The sequence below is a fragment of the Microcaecilia unicolor genome, chromosome 6 (assembly GCF_901765095.1).
Source record: "Microcaecilia unicolor chromosome 6, aMicUni1.1, whole genome shotgun sequence".
Classification (NCBI taxonomy): Eukaryota; Metazoa; Chordata; class Amphibia; order Gymnophiona; family Siphonopidae; genus Microcaecilia; species Microcaecilia unicolor.
Window position 1 is genome coordinate 292631917 of NC_044036.1, and position 22762 is coordinate 292654678.

The 22762-nt window shown below is 42.7% G+C and overlaps 1 protein-coding gene and 1 pseudogene across 2 annotated transcripts in view; both read right to left on the reverse strand.

Moving 5' to 3' along the window:
- Nucleotides 1-12319, reverse strand: part of PTPA (protein phosphatase 2 phosphatase activator) — a 97867-nt gene extending 85548 nt beyond the window's left edge. The window contains exons 1-3 of one of the 2 annotated variants that reach the window (XM_030207858.1): nucleotides 12150-12312; nucleotides 5253-5362; nucleotides 1735-1821 (exon numbers count right to left, since the gene is read on the reverse strand). In XM_030207858.1, coding sequence (XP_030063718.1) covers nucleotides 1735-1821; nucleotides 5253-5362; nucleotides 12150-12180 — 228 coding nt within the window. In that variant the 5' untranslated portion in view covers nucleotides 12181-12312. Of the gene's footprint in view, nucleotides 1-1734; nucleotides 1822-5252; nucleotides 5363-12149 lie in introns of both variants that reach the window. The other variant, XM_030207859.1, reaches the window with a different exon arrangement.
- On the reverse strand, nucleotides 6901-8645 carry LOC115471726 (annotated as a pseudogene).
- Nucleotides 12320-22762: the final 10443 nt, after the last annotated feature.

The following is a 22762-nucleotide window of genomic DNA, read 5'->3' on the forward strand; positions in this document are numbered from 1 at the left end:
GTCTGTTTAATGAGGCATCTGGTGGATTGGATAAAGGGGACTTAGTATTCTACTCCCAGGCAGCTTGAACAACAATTGATGGCACCTAAGCATTTATTATCTTACCTACATGTTAAGCACCCTCACTTAATTTTTTCTACTACATCCGCTGTTGCGGTCCATGAGGCAGGTGTGGCACTGGCTATGCAAAAAGATGAAGATTTTCCCACAATCTACTGTACTGCTGTCCTGTGGGGTAATAAAGACCTTGATTCAGATGCTTCGAAGGTATATCTAAACTGCTGGCACACCAATGGATTACAATATGTCAAGGATCTGGTTACAGAACATGGCACAATGAAATCCTTTGCTGTAATGCAATTGGAGGGTTTGTTCTCACCAGGACTGGTATGCCTATGGCCAGGTTAAACATTGCATTAGCTCTTTGGATAAACAATCTCTAGCAGAAGACATGGCTGATATGGTGTCTGAGACTATTACTTTTACCAGACTAAAGCTAGTTTATCGTTTTACCAAACCAGCTTGGGTGAAATAGGACTATGAAGTATTGACCAATGCTTGGAATGCAGAATTGCCGCTTCAAGAACAAGTGACAGGTGATGGCCTTCATGAGTTAATGAAGTAGATTAAAACCATAGCCCGTTCGGTGTCCCTCCAGCAACAGCAGTAAGTTTTGGAGGAGGATGTATATTGCTCTCAATCAGGCATTTAGGGCTGGACTTACACAGAATGCACAGTGTCCAAGATGCCTTTTCTTTCTAGTCACTCTTACCCATATATTTTGGACATGTAAGAAATATAAATCTTTTTTGGCGCAATATAATGGACTATTTGTATACTGTACAGCACAAATGTATACCACTAAGGGCTGATATACAATTGTTTTCTAATTTTGTGACTTGGGGACTGTGAAAAGCAGTAAACTCCTTATTGAAAAAAAGCTTGTGCATTAGCCAGGAAGTGTATTTTGAGAAACTGGAGGCAACCACAGTCTCCCTCTTTGAATGAATGGAGAAATGAAACATATCATTTATTGAAACTGGAAAGATTGGATGTGAAGAGAGGATCACCTAAGTCTTGGAGAGTTTTATAGCAAACCTGGTTCTCCATTTGGAAGAGCCTCTCCTAAAACCCGTAGTTACTTGTTGAATTTGTAATCTGGTTTTATAATGGAGCTTCCAGAAGGGAGGGTGGTAAGGATAGATTGTGAGGCTGGGTGGGGGGGGGGGGGGGGGGGGGGGGGGGGGGAAGGACTTGGGAGAGTGGTATTGGTACTTAATCTGTTTGCATATTGGGGGGTCACCTTGAAGTAACCACATGTCTGACCCCAATTGCTTTTCTATTGATAGTGCTATAGAGAACATAAATGTGAAAATTACTGTTCAAAAGATTTTGGGGCAGAGGAGGGGGTGAAATAAGGAAAGGAACATGGAAACTATCCAGTGTACTATGCTGCTAAGGTTGTTCAAAATTTATTAGTTGGGACATGATAATGTTTTATAATTTTTGATTATTGATGTAAATGTGCTGGTTGTTTCTAAATAAAAATAATATTAAAAAAAAGGAGAATTAGTCAGTACAAGGAAGACTCCTTCTCTTAAGTCTCAAATGTAAATGCAGTCACACAAACCCATCCAACTTGCCCAAAGAAACTTTGCAGATACCATCTACCTGTGAGCTCAGTCTGATAAGGTGCAGAGCTAGAAGCCAAACCACACCCTTTACCATTCCTACCTCAGAGATTTTGTATTCACACGTCAGCTTCTTCCCTTTAACTCCTCCATTCAATGTCAGGATGAAACCAATATAATCTGCATAAGCCTATGGAGCAGACAAAAGGAAATGAATAGAAGAGGAAAAAGATTTTGGAAATGTACGTACCAATGAAAAACAGGATTTGTTTTCTAACTAGCAAATGTAACAAGCTGCGTTAGGTTTGGCACAGCTCATTACTTTCCTTTAAAACAACGATTTTTTTATGAATATAATTTCCAGTGTATCAAAGGTTTTAATGCACAAAAAATGTGCACTAAGTAAGAATTACAGAACTGCACCAATACTTGTGCAATGAGCATGAAAATGCATGCTAATAAGTGGCACATGGAATCACTTCAATGGGAAGTTAAAAACATAGCCACCAAAGACATGAGAACACCAAGTTGCAGACTCCTAGAAATGGGATTCCCAATTTAGGGACCCCCTCCCCAACTACTCTCACTTAGGTCCACCCCCAAACCCTCTACTAATTCAATTCATTCAAAGGTAATCAATAGAAATAAAACAAAATAAAACATGGAAAAGAAAATATGATGATACCTTTTTTATTGGACATAACTTAATACATTTCTTGATTAGCTTTCGAAGGTTGCCCTTCTTCGTCAGATTGGAAAAAAGCAAGTGTTTGTAGATGACATTATATATAAGTGAAACATCAAAGCATTTCAGTGACAGTCTAACAGGGTAGGGGTGGACAGTGAGAGACCAGGAGATATACATGGGAACATCAAAGCATTTCACTGATAGTCTAACAGGATGAGGGTGGATAGGTGAGAGGAGGGTCACAAACAGAGCAATACAACTTTATGGTTTATAATGGGCTAGAAAGCCCAGATCTTTGTTGCCCTGTCTGGTGGGTGTCAAAATATTCAATCATTTTGACTTCAAAGGTCTTACGTCCCTGTATTGTTTTAAAGTTACCTTTCAGGATTCTTACTATGAAATCACTGGTACAGTCTGGTTTTGTAAAGTGCTGCCCCACAGGGTGGAATCCTGGCTGGCACTGGCATTTTTCATGTGATGTCTATGTAAATTAAAACTTGTCTTTAGCATCTGGCCTGTTTCTCCAATATAGCATCCTTCGTTACATTTTTTACACTGAATGATGTATACTACATTGGAAGATGAGCATGTAAAGGATTCCTTTATGTTGAATATTTTTCCTTTGTGAATGACTGTGGGGTCCTGTGAAATGTTTTGGCATAGCTTGCAGCTGGATATATTGCAAGAATATATGCCCTTTTCTTCTTTTTCAGTCTGTGTTGGGAGTTTACTTCTGATTAGCTTGTGTTTTAAGTTGGGTGGCTGTCGGGAAGCAAGCACTGGTGGGGATGGGAATATCTCTTTCAGTAATTCACCCTCCTGGAGTAGAGGCTGAGGATCTTTTATGATTTTTCTTAATTTTTCCAGCTTTGGGTTGTATGTCACTATAAGGGGGATTCTGTCAGTGGCTTTTTTTTCTTTGTACTGTAGCAGATTTTCCCTGGGTGTTTTGAGGGAGGAGGCAATGTTCTTGGAGATTATTTTGGGGTTGTAGCCTTTCTGTTCGAAGGATGCAGTCAGGATTTCAAGGTGTCTGTCTCTGTCCCCTGTTAGACTGTCACTGAAATGCTTTGATGTTTCACTTATATATACTGTCATCTACCAACAGATTCCCTTATCTCTACCAAGAGATAAGGGAATATTAAAGTATATATATATAAGCAACACTTGCTTATATATATATATATATATATATATATATATATATATATATATACTTTAATATTCCCTTATCTCTTGTTTGTCCTGTTTGTCTGTCCTAATTAGATTGTAAGCTCTGTCGAGCAGGGACAGTCTCTTCATGTTCAAGTGTACAGCGCTGCATACGTCTAGTAGCGCTTTAGAAATAAGTAGTAGTAGCAGTAGTATTTCCGATCTGACGAAGAAGGGCAACCTTGGAAAGCTAATCAAGAAATGTATTAAGTTATGGCCAATAAAAAAGGTATCCTCTTATTTTCTTTTCCATGTTTTGTTTTATTTCTATTGATTACCTTTAAAAGTGGATTAACATGGCTACCACACCTCTCTACTTAATTCATTAAAAAAACCCCACTTACTATATTCTCTACCTAACCATTAATCTACCAACCCCCCCCCCTCCACCTACCCCAACAAACCAGTTCATTCCCCCACCAACCTAACCCTACCTAACCCTCAGCCACCAAATTACCGATTTTAGAGGTATTGGTAGATGTGTGGGATTTACATAGGTGGATGGGGAGTATTTTAGAATAAGGATGGAGTCTTAGTGGATTGGAATGTTAGTGTGGGGGTCTATAAGAGGCTCTCTGGTCCTAGGGCAGAGAGACTCTGCTTTGTGTCTCATGGGTCCCTTGATATCGGGCCAAAAAGCCTCCAGTGTTTTGGTTAGAGGTGCAAGTTAAATTCCATTAGTAACCACAGAAGTTAAAAAGGAAGCAAAATTAACCCGAAATGTACTTTTACTGCCATTTTAATTTAAAGGAGGTTTTATTAATATCAAATATTCACAAAGAAAGCCAATGTGACCGATATGTACAAAGCCAGACATTAGAGTACACCAATCACAGCACAATAAAGAGTAACCAACCAACAACCTCACATTTTTTTTTTAAACTCTCTTAGCATTTTCCCACTGATAACTCCTACCACCCCCATGGGCACAGAGATGTCACATTAAGATAGCTGAAAGTTCTTTAGGGAGTCCCAGGCTGTACAGTTACACCGCTTAGCGCTGAGCTGCTCCATTCTGTAAATATAGCTCAATTTAGCTTTCCAAATGTGCATAGAAGGCGGTTCTACCCGTTTACAACAGGTCATTTTACTCACATTTTAACACACTTTTTAACTTTACATCTGATTTAGCATACAATTCTAACTATTATGCACTATGCATCTTACTGCATTACCACATTAGAAGTATAGTTAAAAGAGGCATGGAAGTGCAAAAATCTGCAGAAAAAAAAAATTAGAACTGCTTCAGTGCATTTTTATTACATCAGCCTATAAGTTACATTCAACAGGAGAGCAGGCACCCAAGATTTTTCCACATCTCTCCACATTAGTACTTTCTACTTTTTTTTTTTTTTGTTACATTTGTACCCCGCGCTTTTCCACTCATGGCAGGCTCAATGCAGCTTACAGGGGGCAATGGAGCTCTGCTTTAGCTCTGCTTCTTGCGGCACAACAGTGACAGAGGCCAAGCTCTGCTCCCTTACAGTGCGTCACTGATTGCAGCAACCTATCTATAAAGACATTAGTATAACTTTGCAAAATAAGACATGCATGACACCTTCTAGAAATCCTGATTTTCAGCAGTTCTTTGTGCTCTTCCAATATCCACTATTCCCTATCAATCCTCTAGCCGCCTAAGCCAAACTATCCCTCCATTCTACCCACTGATGCAGGGACAGGGCACCTACATGTGAGGACTGCCACTGGATTCAATCACACACCTGGGAGCACTTCCACTTGGCCATGTCAGGCACCATGTTGATCTCCTTCTTTGGAATCATGAAGCTGTAACTGGGAAGAGAGGGGAGCACCTTGTCCTCTTGGGAGGAGTCTGGGGTGCAGGATTTAAAAAGAAAAAAAAACAGATATCAAATATTGTACTACAGTTATTTTTGTGCACGTCCATTACCAATCACAATAAAGGCATCCAACAATCATATAATATAATGGTGAAAATGGGAATTCAGTTTCAAATATTTGCTCAAAACATTTGAGAGTAGCACAATGATGGAGAATGGACACAAAATGTTATACCGCTGGTATTACATGCCACAGACACTCAAAGATTTATAAATCTGGTACTGGCCTATGCTAGCATAACTATGGTGAGTGGGGATATGTTTCATGTCTGATGGGCCTGTCCAGTCATCCAACCTTACTGGGATGGTGTTATTGCTTTGACACACAAAAACAAAAAGAAGATTTGCTATTGTGCACTTTGTGCTATTTCTGATCTTTGATACTGGTTGTATTACAAGTGCTGTTGATTGATTGTTAGTATTATATCATTCTCTATCCATCAACTATGATCGAAAGCACTGCTTGACTCCTGAGGCAGGCGCACGAAGCACCTAAACGCAGGACTGTATCGAGTCACTATAAGTTGATTTTTCTAAATAAACACGTGTTGTCACTACATTGGTCTACCCTTTCCTCTTTTTGTTTGTGTGTCTGTGTTTTGTTGTTAAGGGAACACTTCTGCTTTTTTCCCTTGTGGGGCGGAACGTTGTTTACTTCATCATAAACCTGTGGGGGGGGGGGGGGGGGGGGGGGGGGTCAAACCAACTCAGCACAGGCTGACCATCCATGTACTTACAGCTGCCAGCTTGGCCTTAGTGGCAGCATGGAAATCCACTGGCCCCTCCTGAGACTGGGATATTGCACAAACTGGAATATTTCCGTTTAATGTCAGAACTGGCAGCCCTAAAATATGGACACAACGACATTTCATTGGACTTGGGATTGCTATTAGACGTGGAGATCTAATGGATTGCTATTGATTTACTTTTGAGCATGTTCTAAACTAGTTTTCTGTTTGTGCACCTGCCTTGAGAAGGTTTAAGGAACTATTATTATTTTAAGGGACCTTTTGGGGAGAGCCCCCTATGGCTCTTATCAGAGAGGTAGGGTGGGGGGTGGAACGTGGGATATTTGTTGAACTGTTGTATGTAGGATATGATAATCCTGCTGTTCCAGCTTTTTTTTTTTTTTACTTTGTCTGGTTTATTTTTGCAATAAACATTTAAAACCTTATATAATGTAATGGATCCTCTGACGTCTGATGAAGATTTCAAACTAAAAAAGCAGACAAGACGTCAAGAACCAGATAATCCAATTAAGCAGTGCACCTGACAGTGTGTGAGTTATACAGGTCTAATACATGCCCCAGGTGTAAGGATGCTCTCATGCACTACGACTGCAAAGAGTTATAAGTAAGTTATAAGCTCATCATCCTCCTACTCCCGCCACAGATCTTCCCCGTACTCCCCCAAATATTTATTTAAAAATTTCTAGTCCGCCTACAACTAGGCAGACCACAAATTAACATACATAATAAAAACAATAAAGTAACACTGAATTATATAATATTCAAAATAAAACAAACAAATCAGCCCCAGGCATGTTCAAACAAAGCTGAACAAACTGTTGGTGCCCAGGCTCAGAAATCCCTGAGAGCGTACTTGTGCTTTCACTAGGCAGACCTAGGTACAGTTGTCCTCCAGTGCTGCCTAACCCTCCAAAAACAGGACTAACCCCTGAGTGTTGGGGCTTCAGTGAACAATGTCTGCAAACCCTGCTGAATCTGTAACAAAGCTTGCATTGCTCTAGCGTTTCACATAGCAGACAATGTGTCAGGGTTCTGCATTTGCTAAAGGAAAATGGAGAACTGTTGCCTCATTTGATCTTGGAGCTGAGGATTTCCAGCAAACAGTGGGTTATTTAGCATCATCTGTGCAGCAAGATCAGGGTTTTGGCATAGGGACTGCATCATACCTCATGTACGGTGCAGACATTATGTCCTGCATAAGTTGTGGGTTTTCCGTGATTTGCTGCAGTAAGCTCTGCATACCCAGGGTGTTAAACATGCTAACATCCATTCCAGGTCCCAGATTCGGCATGAGGTTTGGCTCTGTTGTAGTACTGTTACTAGTAGCAGTACTACTACTAGCAGTATTTCCATTACTGCTAGTAGTTGACGACATCTGTGTTCCAGGCTGAGGAGCCCATGAATTTGGTAAAGGGTCTCTATTTTCTATACATGATGGTTGGTTGCCCAAGTTTGATGTTGTGTTATTCACCAAAGAAGCAAATGGATTACCTCCAAACTGCTCCTGTGCTGCATTAAGAGTGGGCTCTTGAATGTCAGTATACATCCTTCACAGGGCATTGTAGCCACCAGGAATAATTTCCAGGCAGTGGCACAGCTAGGGGGGGGGGGGGGGGCACAAGGGGAGCAGTCACTCCCCCAAATGGGCTTCTGACGGCACTGGCGCCTATTTTTTACGCGATCCATCATGTTTAAAACATGCACCAGTGGAAGTCTGCTCTCCACTCCCCCAGTGCCTTCAACCTGGCTACGCTTCAGTTTTGAGGTTGATAAGGGCATCATTTCCTGCATCATGGCTGGGTTTCTGGCAAGTTCAAGGGTTTTTCTCATATCTAGATTATTAAGCATGTGACTAATTTCTGGATTTCGCTGGATCAATTGCTGCATCTGTGGATTGGCTATGATTAGCTGCCTCATGAGGTCTGGATTGGACAGCATACTCCAAACAAAAGTGTTCTCCATGATCTGAACCATCATCTCAGGGTTGGACATTAACTGTTGTTGCATCTGGCTCTGTAGCTTGGAGAAGTTATCTGCCTCATCTCCCTGATTTGTCCCCCCTCCCTAAAGACCGCAATCTAAATTTCCTACTGGTCCTGCCACAGACCAACTCAACAATCTTCCCAATATCTACCCTCACATTTCCCCTGAAATGTGCCCCTTTTCTTCCCCCTTCCCCAGACTTGCTCCTCTACTGGAATCTCTTCCCAAAGCCAGATCTCCACTCCTTGGATCTCTGATTATTCTCCCCTCTCCCAATTACTCAGCTTTTCAAAACAGGTTCTGAACCATCCCTCTCCCTCGCCCCACAGAACTTCTCAGATTTCTCCTCTGGAACTGTCAGACCTCTCTCCCATCCACTAATAACAAGGAATGAAAGTACTTGAATTTATATTAATATTGCTATGAATATATGTGTACTGTTACACATTAAAGTGGGACCAATTTATTTTGTTCCATGTACTATGCCGAATACAGATTCCATTAAGGCAGAGTGCACCTCCATGGCTGAACACAAGTAAGATATAATCCTTATGGTTGTAATACAAAATGATGCTTAATTTCAAACTTTCAATCTCCCGCTAGCACTGTATAGAAGAATTGCCTACTATGAAACAATCTGTCATTTACATAAATCCAGTTTCCAAAACGTTTTCTCTTTTCCACAATGATGAACGTAAAGGGGCCTTTGTACCCTTTATCAGGTCTTAATGTAAATTTATAAAGGGGAGAAGAGAAAATTAAGATGAAGAAGATTCAAGTGGGATTCCTTGTGCTCTGCTCATAATGAAATGTGGGTGCTAAATGCCATTCGAACCGGAATAGCGCCCACATTTGTGAGTGCAGAATGCTCAGGAGCTCTAGCACGGGAGACAATGAACGCGCCAAAGATTAGAGCAAATAGCATACTAATGCGGTCAAACAGATGTTAATGAGGTTATTTCCTATTCCTTGCCAATGCTCACGAGAACAGCATACAAATTTAAAACTCTATGTCTGATCTTCAAGGTCTTTAAAGGAAATGGCCCCGAGTACCTGAAGAAAAGGATGATCATCTACATACCTCCAAGGACACTAAGGTTCTCTCAAGGACTAACACTAACCACACCCTCGCCAAAGGACATTACACAATGTGATTGTTTTGTTACATTTGTACCCCGCGCTTTCCCACTCATGGCAGGCTCAATGCGGCAGGCAATGGAGGGTTAAGTGACTTGCCCAGAGTCACAAGGAGCTGCCTGTGCCGGGAATCGAACTCAGTTCCTCAGGACCAAAGTCCACCACCCTAACCACTGGGCCACTCCTCCACTTCTTGGAGTTACTATAGATAGACACCTAACACTTGAGAGTCATGCGAAAAATACAACCAAAAAGATGATCCACTCAATGTGGAAATTAAAAAGAACAAGACCATACTTCCCAAGGACCGTGTTCCGTAATCTGGTACAATCATTGGTACTCAATCATCTAGATTATTGTAATGCACTCTACGCCGGCTGTAAAGAGCAAATACTCAAAAAACTCCAGACAGCCCAGAACACTGCAGCTAGACTCATATTCAGAAAAATCAAAATATGAAAGTGCTAAACCCCTACGAGAAAAGTTACATTGGCTCCCACTCAAAGAACGCATCAAGTTCAAAATATGTACCCTAGTTCATAAAATCATTCATGGCGATGCCCCAGCCTATATGTCAGACCTGATAGACTTACCACCCAGGAATGCTAGGAAATCATCTCGAACATTCCTTAATCTTCATTTCCCCAATTGTAAAGGTCTAAAATACAAACTAACGCACGCATCAACATTTTCCTATTTGAGCACACAATTCTGGAACGCACTGCCACGCAACCTAAAAACGATCTATGAACTGACCGACTTCCGCAAGCTACTGAGACCCAACTCTTTGACAGGCAATACCACAAAGATCAACACATGTGAACTCTCCCACATGTAACCAAAACTGTTTTTATTATGTTCTCTTGCTATATTACTATTATGTTTATAATGTTTTCTTGTTATATTACTTTCTTGTTTTTCATTATCATGTAACCACAAATCCTTCTGTAATACTAAACGTCTACTTCCTCTTATTTCCACTATTCATGATGTATTGTAAGCCACATTGAGCCTGCAAAGAGGTGGGAAAATGTGGGATACAAATGCAACAAATAAAATAAATAAATAAATAAAATAAATATTCGTAAGCAAGCCTGCACAGGAGTAGCCCCCACACTCTGAAATGCACTGCCTAAAAGACTCCGCTAAACGACTATCTCTACTTCAGGAAGCAGGTGAAAGCTAGGTTGTTCAACTAGGCCTTTAATGGAAGAAGTAACTAACTTGTTAGTTTCACTCACACAGGAGTGACACGGGCTGCATATAAAGCAGCAGGATATGTTTATCCACTCCTACTGTAGCTGAAATAATATTTAGCCATCTCTCTGACCTCATGTGCACCTTTCTTTAAATTAGTCACCTTATTTTCTAACTCCTCTTACCTATCTACATGCTAACCATCTCTCTGACCTCATGTGCAACTTTCTTTAAATTAGTCACCTTATTTTCTAACTCCCCTTACACTCTTACCTATATATTCTATCTTTGCTTATACCCTACGCTGTCAATTAAAATGTTCTATTACATAGTGTGTTGACATTGTAAGTAGCATACTATGCCATACTTTGTATTGTTATTTGAATATTTTTACTGCTGTAATTGTCTATTGCTCATATTTGATTTATTCTTACTGTATACTGCTTTAAGTGAATTCCTTCAAAATGGCGGTAAATAAATCCTAATAAAAACGCCACCTTACAGCTGTAAAAAAACACCACCAGCTCAGAGAAGGCATTAGGGTGTTTGAAGAGAAGATTTCTCAAGACTGTCTTTAAAATCTACTGGCTTTATATAATTTGGAAACAGAAGGAAGCCTGTGCAAGCCCCTAAGCAATGAATATAAGCAAGTCCAAGCTAACCCAAAGTGAAAGCACAAATTGGCGCCTTTTTCCTGTGTTTAAAAGTTTTTCAAGTTTTAAAAAACTGAAACACATATATTTAAAGCTGCAGAAAACAGACGCCAATGTGTGCTTCATGTTTGGGTTTGCCAGGTGCATGGGCACAGGAGCTAAGTGCACTAAGTGCATCTCCCCCCCCCCCCCCCCATTGCTTTTGCTTTTACAGTGCACATATAATTTAAATATCATTTCCCTTAAACTAATTAGCAAGCTAGTTTTCTGCACTGTTCCGGCGGTATGGCTTACCGCAGAGGTTCTGTACATCGGCCTGTCGGAGAGGCACGGAGCCCAGTAAAGGACCAAAGATAGCTCAAAGACTAAAGGAAAAGAAGGAAAGTGTTCAATAAGCATAAGCATGTGTGTGTGTGCACAAGAACGGATTAACCTCTATTCTTTTTTGTTGTGTACATTAGAACCTGTAGCCATTGATTGTTTACACGCTACTTTTGCCTGCCATGTCTACTCGAACTAGAAACTGTAAGCTTTGGGCTCTGAATTCATGGCAGGTCCTACTGATAAATCTGTAGCTGAGACCTAGATGTAAGCACTAAGCAGCCTTAGTTAAACGTGAGTACCCACAAGGTGGGCTACAGGGTACAGAGAGGACAATAACTAGAGGAAGTCCCACGATTCAGTGCTGGTCCATATTGTGCCTGGTCAGTTAGTTTACATTTGTAGCAAGTGGCAGAATAGTAAGATACTGCTGTTTCTCCGTTTTCACCGGGGATTATATAGCGGTTCTCCTGCTTAGTCTTTGAATTTCTCTCTCATTTAAAACGTGTATCTTTGATATCTTTTTGTTTCTCACTGCGCAATAGGAAACGCATTACTGTTTCTTTTCTCCTGTGTTGCACCACATGCATAGTCTGGCTTTTTAGGGATTTCAGTTTTATCCGCTCGTTTCTAGTATTTCTACTCTCTGGTTTCTTCCTTCACCCTCTGGTCTCCTTATCCTGTCACAGACCTACCCTTCTCCCGTCTCTGTCACCCACCTGCCTCCATCTGCTTCTCGTGCTCAGCCATCTTTCCAGAGACTGAGATCCCGCCGGCGCCGCTACCTCTTCAGCCTTCACCTCTGACCCGCCAAAAGATGAGGAAAGCGGAGCTGTGCTCGGCGATCACCCTGTAATACTGCGCATCACGGTATAACCGACACGAAAAGCGCCATCTTTGTGCGGGGCACCTTTTTCTACTCCAAGCCAAATAGCCACTGTTTATCCGAAGCCCCTCACAGTCATGGCGGAGATTGTATAAACCTTAAAATTACCCTCTACTATCGTTGTGAGGCGCACTGTCCAAAACACTAAATATCGTGCAAAGTTGTCGCGTACTGGCTTAATAAAACGGTAGATTAGAGTAGGCAGTAGGTCTTTGGTTCACAGGGCAGGCTGCCCCGCACAGACATGGCGGCAGTGCTGGCATAATCGCAGATTGAGGGCGGGAGCCAACGGCTGAATAGTGGTTGCACTTGCAACAAGGAAGTTAGATTGAGAAGTTAAACTCCCTGTGTCCTACTCCTTGAACTTTAGTCGCTGGAGGAAGGCCTAGTGCCTTCGTGGACGAGAGAAGGACGTTATGCTGAGTTTCTTAGTGAAAACCATGGTAAGTGAGGAGGGTGGTAGCAACTTGACTGGCACTATGGCTTTTCTCTCTAGGATGGCTATAACTTGCATTCACACTTAATCTTAAGTGGCTGCTACTGTGGGCTTTGGATTTACATTGAGGAAGGGTTGTCATATTACTGGAGGTTTTAGAGTGTCTCTCAGTGAGGAAAAGGGTGTCTGTTGACAGCTCCAAGTCTGAGACTAGCCTTCAATTGGGTGTTCCAACTAGATGGAACCGCATCTATAAATTGCTAGTATCAATATGTAAAAATGTAACACATCTTAGACAACTGACAATTGAGGAATTCAATGATTAAAAAATTGCTGCTTTTGGATTTAAGTGAAACACTTAAATGACATCCTGTCTTGTCGGCCTTTGATGTGGCAACAAGAGTCTTGTCTGATGATCAGACTTCTACCATCTGCAACGTCCTGCCATCAGGTGTCCAGTTGTTCAAGCATCTTACTCTTACTGCAACAGATTCATCTGCTGGCATCATGGAGCGTTTCCAACACTTAATTGACACTTACTTTCCTATTCATCCACTACACAGTGTCGGTTCTCTTGTACACCCACATCTGAAAAGACAATCCAATTATCTTCGCAGATGAATCTGATGTAAAAACACAGGCAACTGAATCTTTCAGAAGGTTGTACGAAAGCAAGATTGAAATGGAAGACTCAAGTGCATCAACATCAACGACTCAGGATCCTCCACAATCCACATTCCCAGAAAGCGTCACATCTGTGGAAGAGCTCCCCTCCAAAAGAATGAAAATGGATGTTAGTAGTTTTCTGAGCGACTTTTATGGAACAATGCCTCCTTTGAAGGCTATTGTTAATGAATTGGACAGTTATTTATATTTGCAAATGATGATGTTTTTATTTTTTTTTGGAAAAACAAGCAAAAGTGCTGCCCAAAACTTGCATGGGGGTAGAGAATGACACGGGGACAAAGTTTGTCCCTGTGGGCTCTGTGCATGTAGTTAACTGCATGTACCCATTCCCATGTCATTTTCTACTTGAGTCTCAGGAAGGGGACAGGGACTCTCTTGGGGGTGGAATGGTGGATCAAGTTGATGAGGTTTAGGGTACCAAGTGAAAGGAAATATTTGGAGTGAGAGCTTGGAGTGGTTGTAGAAGGGGTGGGAGAATTAGGAGAGACTGAGGAAGCTGCTGGATCCTAATGGATTGCAGACTAAGGGGTAGATGCACTAAGGTCCTCGGAAGAGCCCTTCCCTTACCGATTCCATAGCGAATCGGTAGGGAACGGCCATGCATCAAGGAAATGGAATGCAAATGAGCTGCTCGTTGTAGCTCACTTGCATTCTCTATTCCCTCGGAAGCCAGTCGGCCGGTCGAGCATGCACAGAGCAGCCAAGCGTTATGCTGGCTGCTCTGCGCATGCCAAGGGCGTCTTTTATGGATGTCCTTCACTCAAAAAAAAAACAACAAAAAAAAAGGATGTCCCTGACGAGCAGGAAACTTGTCAGAGGCCTGAAACCTCATAAGAGAAAGAGTGCTGAAATGAGCCCCAGTTAATTTAAGTGCTACTGCTCTTCGCTTGTGTAATATTTCCATTGTTTACTGCTTTGCATGTTAAAGGCAAGCTTAGATCAGGCAATTAGGAAGGACTTCTCTGAAGAAAAAAAAAAAGGAAGTCCCTCTTTTCTTACCTACCTGAACTGACTACAACCACAGCTCTCTCAACAGTCCCCTCCAAAGTTGTTTTCAGCTTGCGCCCCCCCCCCCCCCCCACACACACACAGGATCGGGACGTGTGAGGACGTCCAAATCAAAATTTTTGGACGTCCCTCCCTCCAGATACTGGTAACAGCTAAACGTGCTGTGATTGGCTGAGAGAGACCTGGAGGGAGGGACATCCAAAAAGTTTTGATTTGGATGTCCTCGCATGTCCCGATCTTGTGGAGGGGGGGGGGGGGTCGCAAGCTGAAAACAACCTTGGAGGGGACTGTTGAGAGAACTGTGGTTGTGGTCAGTTTAGGCAGGTAAGAAAAACAGGGACGTCCTTTTTTTTTTTTTCTTCTTCAGAGAAGTCCTTCCTAATTGTAGGTAAGAAAAACACATCCAAGAAGGACACCCATCACAAAAGCTTCAGGAAGACGTCCAGCTCGTGTTAGATGTCCCTGACGAACACTTGGATGTTTTTTTTTCCGTTCCAATTCCCTCGCAGCACCACCCTGTGTGGGGACAGCAGAATCCGAGGCACACAAACCTTCCAAACTACCCAGATTTCCAGGGGACAAGACAAATAAGCAGCGCAGGAAGAGAGAGCATCCTCATAGCCCCGTCTGATCGCTGCTTCCCGTGAGTGTTTTGGAGAGAGAAGGCAGAGTAGTAGCCCTTCACTTAAGCTGCAAATGTCCAAGTGCTTGTCAGGGACGTCCTTTTTTGTTTTTGTGAGTGAAGGACGGCTATGTTAGGCACTTTAGAAGGATGTCCCTGATGAGCATTTTTTTTTCCTTCCAATTCCCTCACAGCAGCCCCAACGAGAGGTGCAAACCTCCCGTTAGAGTTTCCACGGTAAGGGAATCGGAAAATGGTAGTGCATCTCATTACAATACGATTTATAAACATTATAATACTAATTTGCTCATCTGCATTCCTTTTTCGTTAGCTGTTACCGTGAAAGAAAATGCCCTTTAGTGCATGTCCTGGTTTACTACTTGCACGTTAAACTGGCTCGTTACGTTTAGTGCATCTAGGCCTAAGGGTGCTTGTGGTGGAGAGTGGGGTATGTTATCGGGAGCTAAAGGTTGATGTTTGAGGATTAGGGAACTGGAAGCTTAGTTTTGCTCTTTCTGTTTATTTTTGTTGTTGTTGTTGATTTTGTGTAAATTAAAAGGTGTAGGTGGTGGTAGGGTAAGAGACCAGTTACACAGAATCACTCACCCCCCCCCCCCCACCCCAATAATGCTGTCTCTGCCCTGGAAATTAAGGGTATTCCAGGAATAAAATGTGAAGTGAGTTTAGTAAAAATAAGCATAACCCATTGTATGTAATTTACCAGATATTCCTTAGACAATGTCAATAGAGCTCTAAATAAAATACAAAAAGTTAAAGGCTCCTTTTACAAAGTTGTGCTATCAATTAGCGACGTGCTGAATGCAAAGCCCTATCTATTCCCAGGGACTTCTTTGCATTGAAGCACGCCCTAATTAGCACAGCTTTGTAAAAGGAGCCCTAATACTGCTAAGTACATAAGCATTGCCATAGCCATATGGGAACAAATGACCTGGCTAGAAATAATATCTTAATAGTGCAAAAGGACTTCCAAATTTTGGAGGAGAGAATTAAACTTTAGCACCATAGTGTGATACAAAAGCAGTGTAGTACTGATTTTTATTCCTTTCCTAATAATTCCTGAGTAGAGTGGTGTGATAGCCGTGTTAGTCCACTTTTAAAGGTAATCAATAGAAATCAAACAAAATAAAACATGGAAAAGAAAATAAGATGATACCTTTTTTATTGGACATAACTTAATACATTTCCTTCTTCATCAGATCGAAAATAAGCAAATGTGGTAGATGACAGTATATATAAGCAGTGCTTTTTTTGTGCCGGTACGCAACGGTACGGCGTACCGGCACCTTTTTCTCCCCCTGTCCTCCCCTCCCATGATATCCAGCGATTCTCCGCCTCTCCCCTGCCCTCCCATCGACGTGCAGCGATTCTCCGTCTCTCCCCTGCCCTCACCTCTCCCATATCCAGTGATTCTTCGTCCCCCAGCCGTCCTCCTTCACTGCCTGCCAGCCAGCGTCTGACCCAGAAGCGAACGGTGCAGGCAGCGATTGGCTGGCAGCGTCGTAGCTTCCTTCTGCAAGTCCTGCCTATGCGTAAACAGGAAGTTGTAGGCGGGACTCGCAGAGGGAAGCTACGACGCTGCCAGCCAATTGTTGCCTGCACCGTTCGCGTCTGGGTCCGACGCTGGCTGGCTGGCAGGCAGTGAAGGAGGATGGCTGGGGGACGAAGAATCGCTGGATATGGGAGAGATGAGGGCAGGGGAGAGACGGAGAATCGCTGTACGTCGATGGCAGGGGAGAGGTGGAGAATCGCTGGATATCATGGGAGGGAAGGGCAGGGGAGAGAGAATTGCTGGACATTGATGGGAGGGCAGGGATGAGATAATTGCTGGACATGGAGGGGAGAGAGGAGAATCGCTGGATGGGGAGGGGAGGACAAGGATGAGAGAATTGCTGGACATGGAGGGGAGGGCAGGGAAGAGAGAATTGCTGGACGGGGAGGAGAGGACAGGGATGAGAGAATTGCTGGACATGGAGGGGAGGGGAGGGCAGGGAAGAGAGAATTGCTGGACATGGAGGGGAGAGAGGAGAATCGCTGGACAGGGAGGGGAGGACAGGGAAGAGAGAATTGCTGGACATGGATGAGAGGGGAAATGCTAGAAATGGATGGAGAGGAGAGCAGGAGATAGAGGAGAATTGCTGGACATGGATGGATGGATGGAGGAGTTGGATAGGGAGAAATGCTGGATGGAGGAGAGGGGAGAGAGAATTATTGCTTTATATAGATACAGAGGAGGGAAGAGAGATGAGAAATGTTGGACATGAATGGAGGGGAGGAAAGAAAAAAGAAGATGCACATGGATGGAGATGAGGGAAAGGGAAGAGGAGAAAAACTGCACATGGATGGAGAAAATAGGCAAAAGCTGGATCCACATTATACCTCCTCCAGTCAGTTCCATGGAGGAGGACCCAGCTTTTACTTATGGATGCAGGGCAACAAAAGAAGAAGAAAGGAGGAAAGTAAAGAAATAAATGGAAAGGAAGCCCTGGAAACGGAGTTAAGAGAACAGATAGAGAGCAGCAGAATCAGAGACTGGGACCAATATGGATAGAAAAACAAAGTCACCAGATAACAAAGGTAGAAAAAATCATTTTATTTTCATTTTAGTGTTTGGAATTTGTCTTATTTTGCACTGGGTATACTGGAGCTGTAACAGCTTACAGATATTATTTATAATGAAAAAAAAATCACATTATTTTTTCTCCTATACTAGTATAATATTTTCAATGATGTCTGTTTATATGCGCCATGGCTGGTATAAGGGGTGTGGCTATAATAGGGGAGGTGCCATATGTGGTGACCCCGCCCATAATGAGTACTGGCATCTTTGTTTCTACAAAAAAAGCACTGTATATAAGTAAAACATCCAAGCATTTCATTGACAATCTAACAGGGTGGGAATGGGTAGGAGGTATGCATTGGGAACATCAAAGCATTTCAGAGATAGTCTAACAGGATGGGGGTGGATAGGTGAGAGGAGGGTGATAAACAGAGCAATACAACTTTATGGTTTATAATGGGCTAGAAAACCCAGATCTTTGTTAAGTCTTGTCTGTTGGGTGTCAAAATATTCAATCATTCTGACTTCAAAGGTCTTACGTTCCTGTATTGTTTTAAAGTTACCTTTCAGGATTCTTACTATGAAGTCACTGGTACAGTGATCTGGTTTTGTAAAGTGCTGGCCCACAGGGGTGGGAACCTGGCTGGCACCAGTATTGTTCATGTGATGTCTATGTAAATTAAATCTTGTCTTTATCATCTGGCCTGTTTCTCCAATATAGCATCCTTCGTTACATTTTTTACACTGAATGATATATACCACATTGGAAGATGAGCATGTGAAATATTCCTTTATGTTGAATATTTTTCCTTTGTGAATGACTGTGGGGTCCTGTGAAATGTTTTGGCATAGCTTGGAGCTGGATATATTGCAAGGATGTGTGCCGTTCTCTTTTTTTTTAGTCTGTGTTGGGAGTTTACTTCTGATTAGCTTGTGTTTCAAGTTGAGTGGCTGTCGGAAGGCCAGCATTGGTGGGGCTGGGAATAACTCTTTCAGTAATTCATCCTCTTGGAGTAGAGGATGAAGATCTTTTATGATTTTTCTTAATTTTTCCAGCTCTGGATTGTATGTCACTATAAGGGGGGTTCTGTCTGTGACTTTTTTTTTTCTTTGTATTGTAGCAGGTTTTCCCTGGGTATTTTGAGGGAGGAGGCAATATTTTTGGAGATTATTTTGGGATTGTAGCCTTTCCGTTCGAAGGATGCAGTCAGGATTTCAAGATTTCTGTCTCTGTCTCGTGGGTCAGAGCAGATACGGTGGTATCTTGTGGCTTGGCTGTAAATAATGGATCTCTTTGTATGTGAAGGGTGGAAGCTGGAGTTGTAGAGGTAGCTATATCTATCTCTGAAATGCTTTGATGTTCTCATGCATACCTCCTACCCATCCCCACCCTGTTAGACTGTCAATGAAATGCTTGGATGTTTTACTTATATATATACTGTCATCTACCACATTTGCTTATTTCAGATCTGACGAAGAAGGGCAACCTTCAAAAGCTAATCAAGAAATGTATTAAGTTATGTCCAATAAAAAAGGGTGGAGGAGTGGCCTAGTGGTTAGGGTGGTGGACTTTGGTCCTGGGGAACTGAGTTCAATTCCCACTTTAGGCACAGGCAGCTCCTTGTGACTCTGGGCAAGTCACTTAACCCTCCATTGCCCCATGTAAGCCGCATTGAGCCTGCCATGAGTGGGAAAGCGCGGGGTACAAATGTAACAACAACAAAAAAAAAAGACAAATGGGGTTCACACTCTCCACAAAGGCAGAACACAGCAGTAACAGGGAGGAAAGGAATCAATTCCAAGTGATCAGTCACCACACCAGGATAAGATGCTCCAATGAAATTTTATTAAGACCCAAAAAAAGGTATCATCTTATTTTCTTTTCCATGTTTTATTTTGTTTGATTTCTATTGATTACCTAATAATTCCTAACATTCTATTTGCTTTCTTAGCTGCCACTGCACACTGGGCAGAGGCCTGCAGGGTATTTTTCAATAACATCCATGCCTGATTTAAATTTTTGACCTTTGCAGCTGCTCGTCTAAGGTTTCTTATTGACCATTGCCTTTATTTTATCATAGTCTCCATTTTGAAAGTTAAAAGCTATTGTATTAGATTTTCTCTGTGTACTTACTCCATTTATTAAATCAAATTTGATCATACTACCAGGGGCGTGGCTACGAGGGCCTGGGCCCCCGCAGATTTCATTCTGACCCCTGGTTTGGCTGGCGGGGGTCCGCAACCCCCGCCAGCTGAAGCCTTCAGCGCCGGTCTCCGGCGCAGCTGCGTTCACTGCCCTGCTCTTCTTTCTTCTTGACTGCTCTTCCTGTGCACGCTGACGCTCCTTTACGTGAAACTGAGAAGGAGCGTCAGCCTTTCCTTATATGAGAAGAGTTCCATCCCCTTTATCATTTTGGTTGCTCTTCTTTGAACCTTTTCTAATTCCACTATATCTTTTTTTACATATAGTGACCAGAACTGAACGCAATATTCAAGGTGAGGTTGCACCATGGAGCAATACAGAGGCATTGTAATATTCTTGTTCTTATTTACCATCCTCCTCCTAATAATTCCAAGCATCCTGTCTGGCTTTTTGGCTGCTGCAGCAGACTGGGCAGAAAATTTCAGTGTATTGTCTATAATGATCTTTTTCTTGGGTACTGACTCCTAAGGTGTACCCTAGCATCAGGTAGCTATGATTTGGATTATTCTTCTCAATGTGCATCACTTTGCATTTGTCCACATTAAATTTCATCTGAGGGAGACCAGCTAGAACCGTATTACAGTAGTCCAAGCAAAATATAACAGGAGCATGGAGAACAGTCTGTGGATCATGGTTATTCTGAAATCACCAAGCTGACCAGATCTGACGTAGAGCATAAAAACAACGCTTGGCAATACAGGAACTATGAAAATCAAATTGAAGTTGATAATCAGTAAATAGTCCTATATACATATGTATAAAGCTTGTGTATTATTATTTTTATTCTGCAATGTCGCTGTCTACAAAACTTCCTTCCCTATCTAAATGTCTAGGTATGAAAAGACCATGAGATGTGCCGCACTAGGTTAGACCAAAGGTCCGTTAAGCCCACCATCCTGTCTCCTTTAGTAGTCATTCCAGATTACCAGTCAGGATCCCAAAGATACTGTTCACAATAAGACAACACCTTGTAGCCCATGAAATTTTAATTGCCCAGGAATCTCTTATGATTGACAATGGTGCTAATTTTTTAAGCTGATGGACATCTCAAAATGGTCAAAAAAAGGTCCATCTGCCAAAAATGTCCAAATCGTGATTTTCAAAAGGCAGAATTTGGATGTTTTTACACTTCAGCTCATCTAGATAGCAAGGAGGTGTGTTTTGAGCAGGACATGGGAGGGCCCAAAATTAGGATGTGTTTCAGCAATAATGGAACAGGAAGAAACTTCTAAGGCAAAAATGAAGGACTTTTTTTTTATTGCTTTTATTAAATATGTATTTCCAAGAGTACAAAGGAAAATTTGTTATGATTGGGGTCAGAACCCCTCTCAAACTTACCTCTTTCCTGGGGTCAGCTTCTTAGCTGGCTTCTGTTTCTTTTGTCTGTCCTTTCTGAGCTGGCTCTGTCTCTCTGTGCTGGCAGCTTCCAGCAGCAGGGGGCTAATTGTTTCACTTTACTACAGCTGTGTATGTGGACGGAGTTAGCTCTAACTCTCTTTGGGTGTACTGGCTTCAAGTGCTTCACGGTGTTGCATTGGTGTGGGTTGGGCCTCTATGGGTTTCAGTGTGCTCTCTGGGTCAGTGTGCTGTTGCCTGGGTCTAGGGAGTGTGTCATCATCAGGGAGGGCCTTGATAAGGAAGTGGTGTTCTTTCCTTCGGGGCCTTCGCAACGTTTGCTTCTGGCTACTTGCTTTAGGTCCAGGTTAGTTTAGTGCAGTCAGTGTGCACTTGTGACTTGTGTGTTTGACTTCCCTGTTTTTCCCTTTGGCTCCTCTGCTATCCCTTTTGCTACGGTGTGTAGCACTGCTGTTAGTGCAGTGCTGGAGTTTGGTGCTGGGAGCACCCTTGTTAGTAAGTGTTTAGGAAGCACCTTTTGTTGTTTGGGTATTTGGCTTTCCTGCTTGTTTCCTTGTGCTTTCCCCGCTTTTCCTCGTGACCTGTGTTTAGCTGCTGTAGCTGGGTGCTTAGGAAGCACTGGGATGAGAACCCATGTTTAGCTGCTGCAGCTTGGTGCTTAGGAAGCACCAGTGTTAGGTCTGGCGTTTGTCTTCCCTTCCTTTTCCCTTGTGGCTTCCCTGCACTTCTGTTAGTGTAGGGCGTAGGGGCACCCCTGTTAGTTTCTGTTAAGAGCACTGCTGTTAGTGGAGGGCTTAGGAGCTCTTTGGTTGGTGCCGGGCTTAGGAACACTTTTGGTCAGTTTAGGAGTTAGGCGCACTTCAGCTACAGCCTGTTCTAGTCCTGGTCCCTGTGTCGTCCAGTAAGTCCTGCCAGCTACTCAAACCCAGGAGCTGAACTCCTGGGGGGCTTAGTAGCTAAGTGCAGGTGAAGCTGTGTGGACCAGTCTGGTGTGCTCCAGTCTAGTGTTCCAGTCCTGTGTCCTCCTGTCCAGGGGATTCCAGTCCAGTGTTCCAGTCCGGGGAATTCCAGTCCCGTGTTCCAGTCCGTGTGTTCCGGCTCGCTGGGCGGTGCCTGCAGTCCCTGCCGGTGTCGGTGTGCTTGCCCAGCGTTGGTTGGTGGGTTTTGCCTGCTGCTGTCGCTCCTCGTCAGCAGCCCAAGGGCTCACGTTTGCTCCAGAGCCCGGCCCCGCGGGCTCTGAACCTGAGAACCTGACAATTAACAGATAAGTTCAAAAGGAAATAAATTACAAATTCAGAAGCAAACATACCAACAACAACAAAAAAAGCCCTTATCACAGGAGAAGTAGAGGAAGTTTAAGTACATAACACAAAGGAAAAGCATATACAAATCTTAAGCTAAGAAGAATGAATTCTTCATATAACCTCAATAAACCAACACAGCTAAGAAGTCAACTCACCATGTTCTTGCAGAAACTTCTCAAGATGCAAAGCTTCATAAAAAATATATTGAGTTTCATGAAAAGTAATATAACATTTACGGGGGAATTGCAAGAA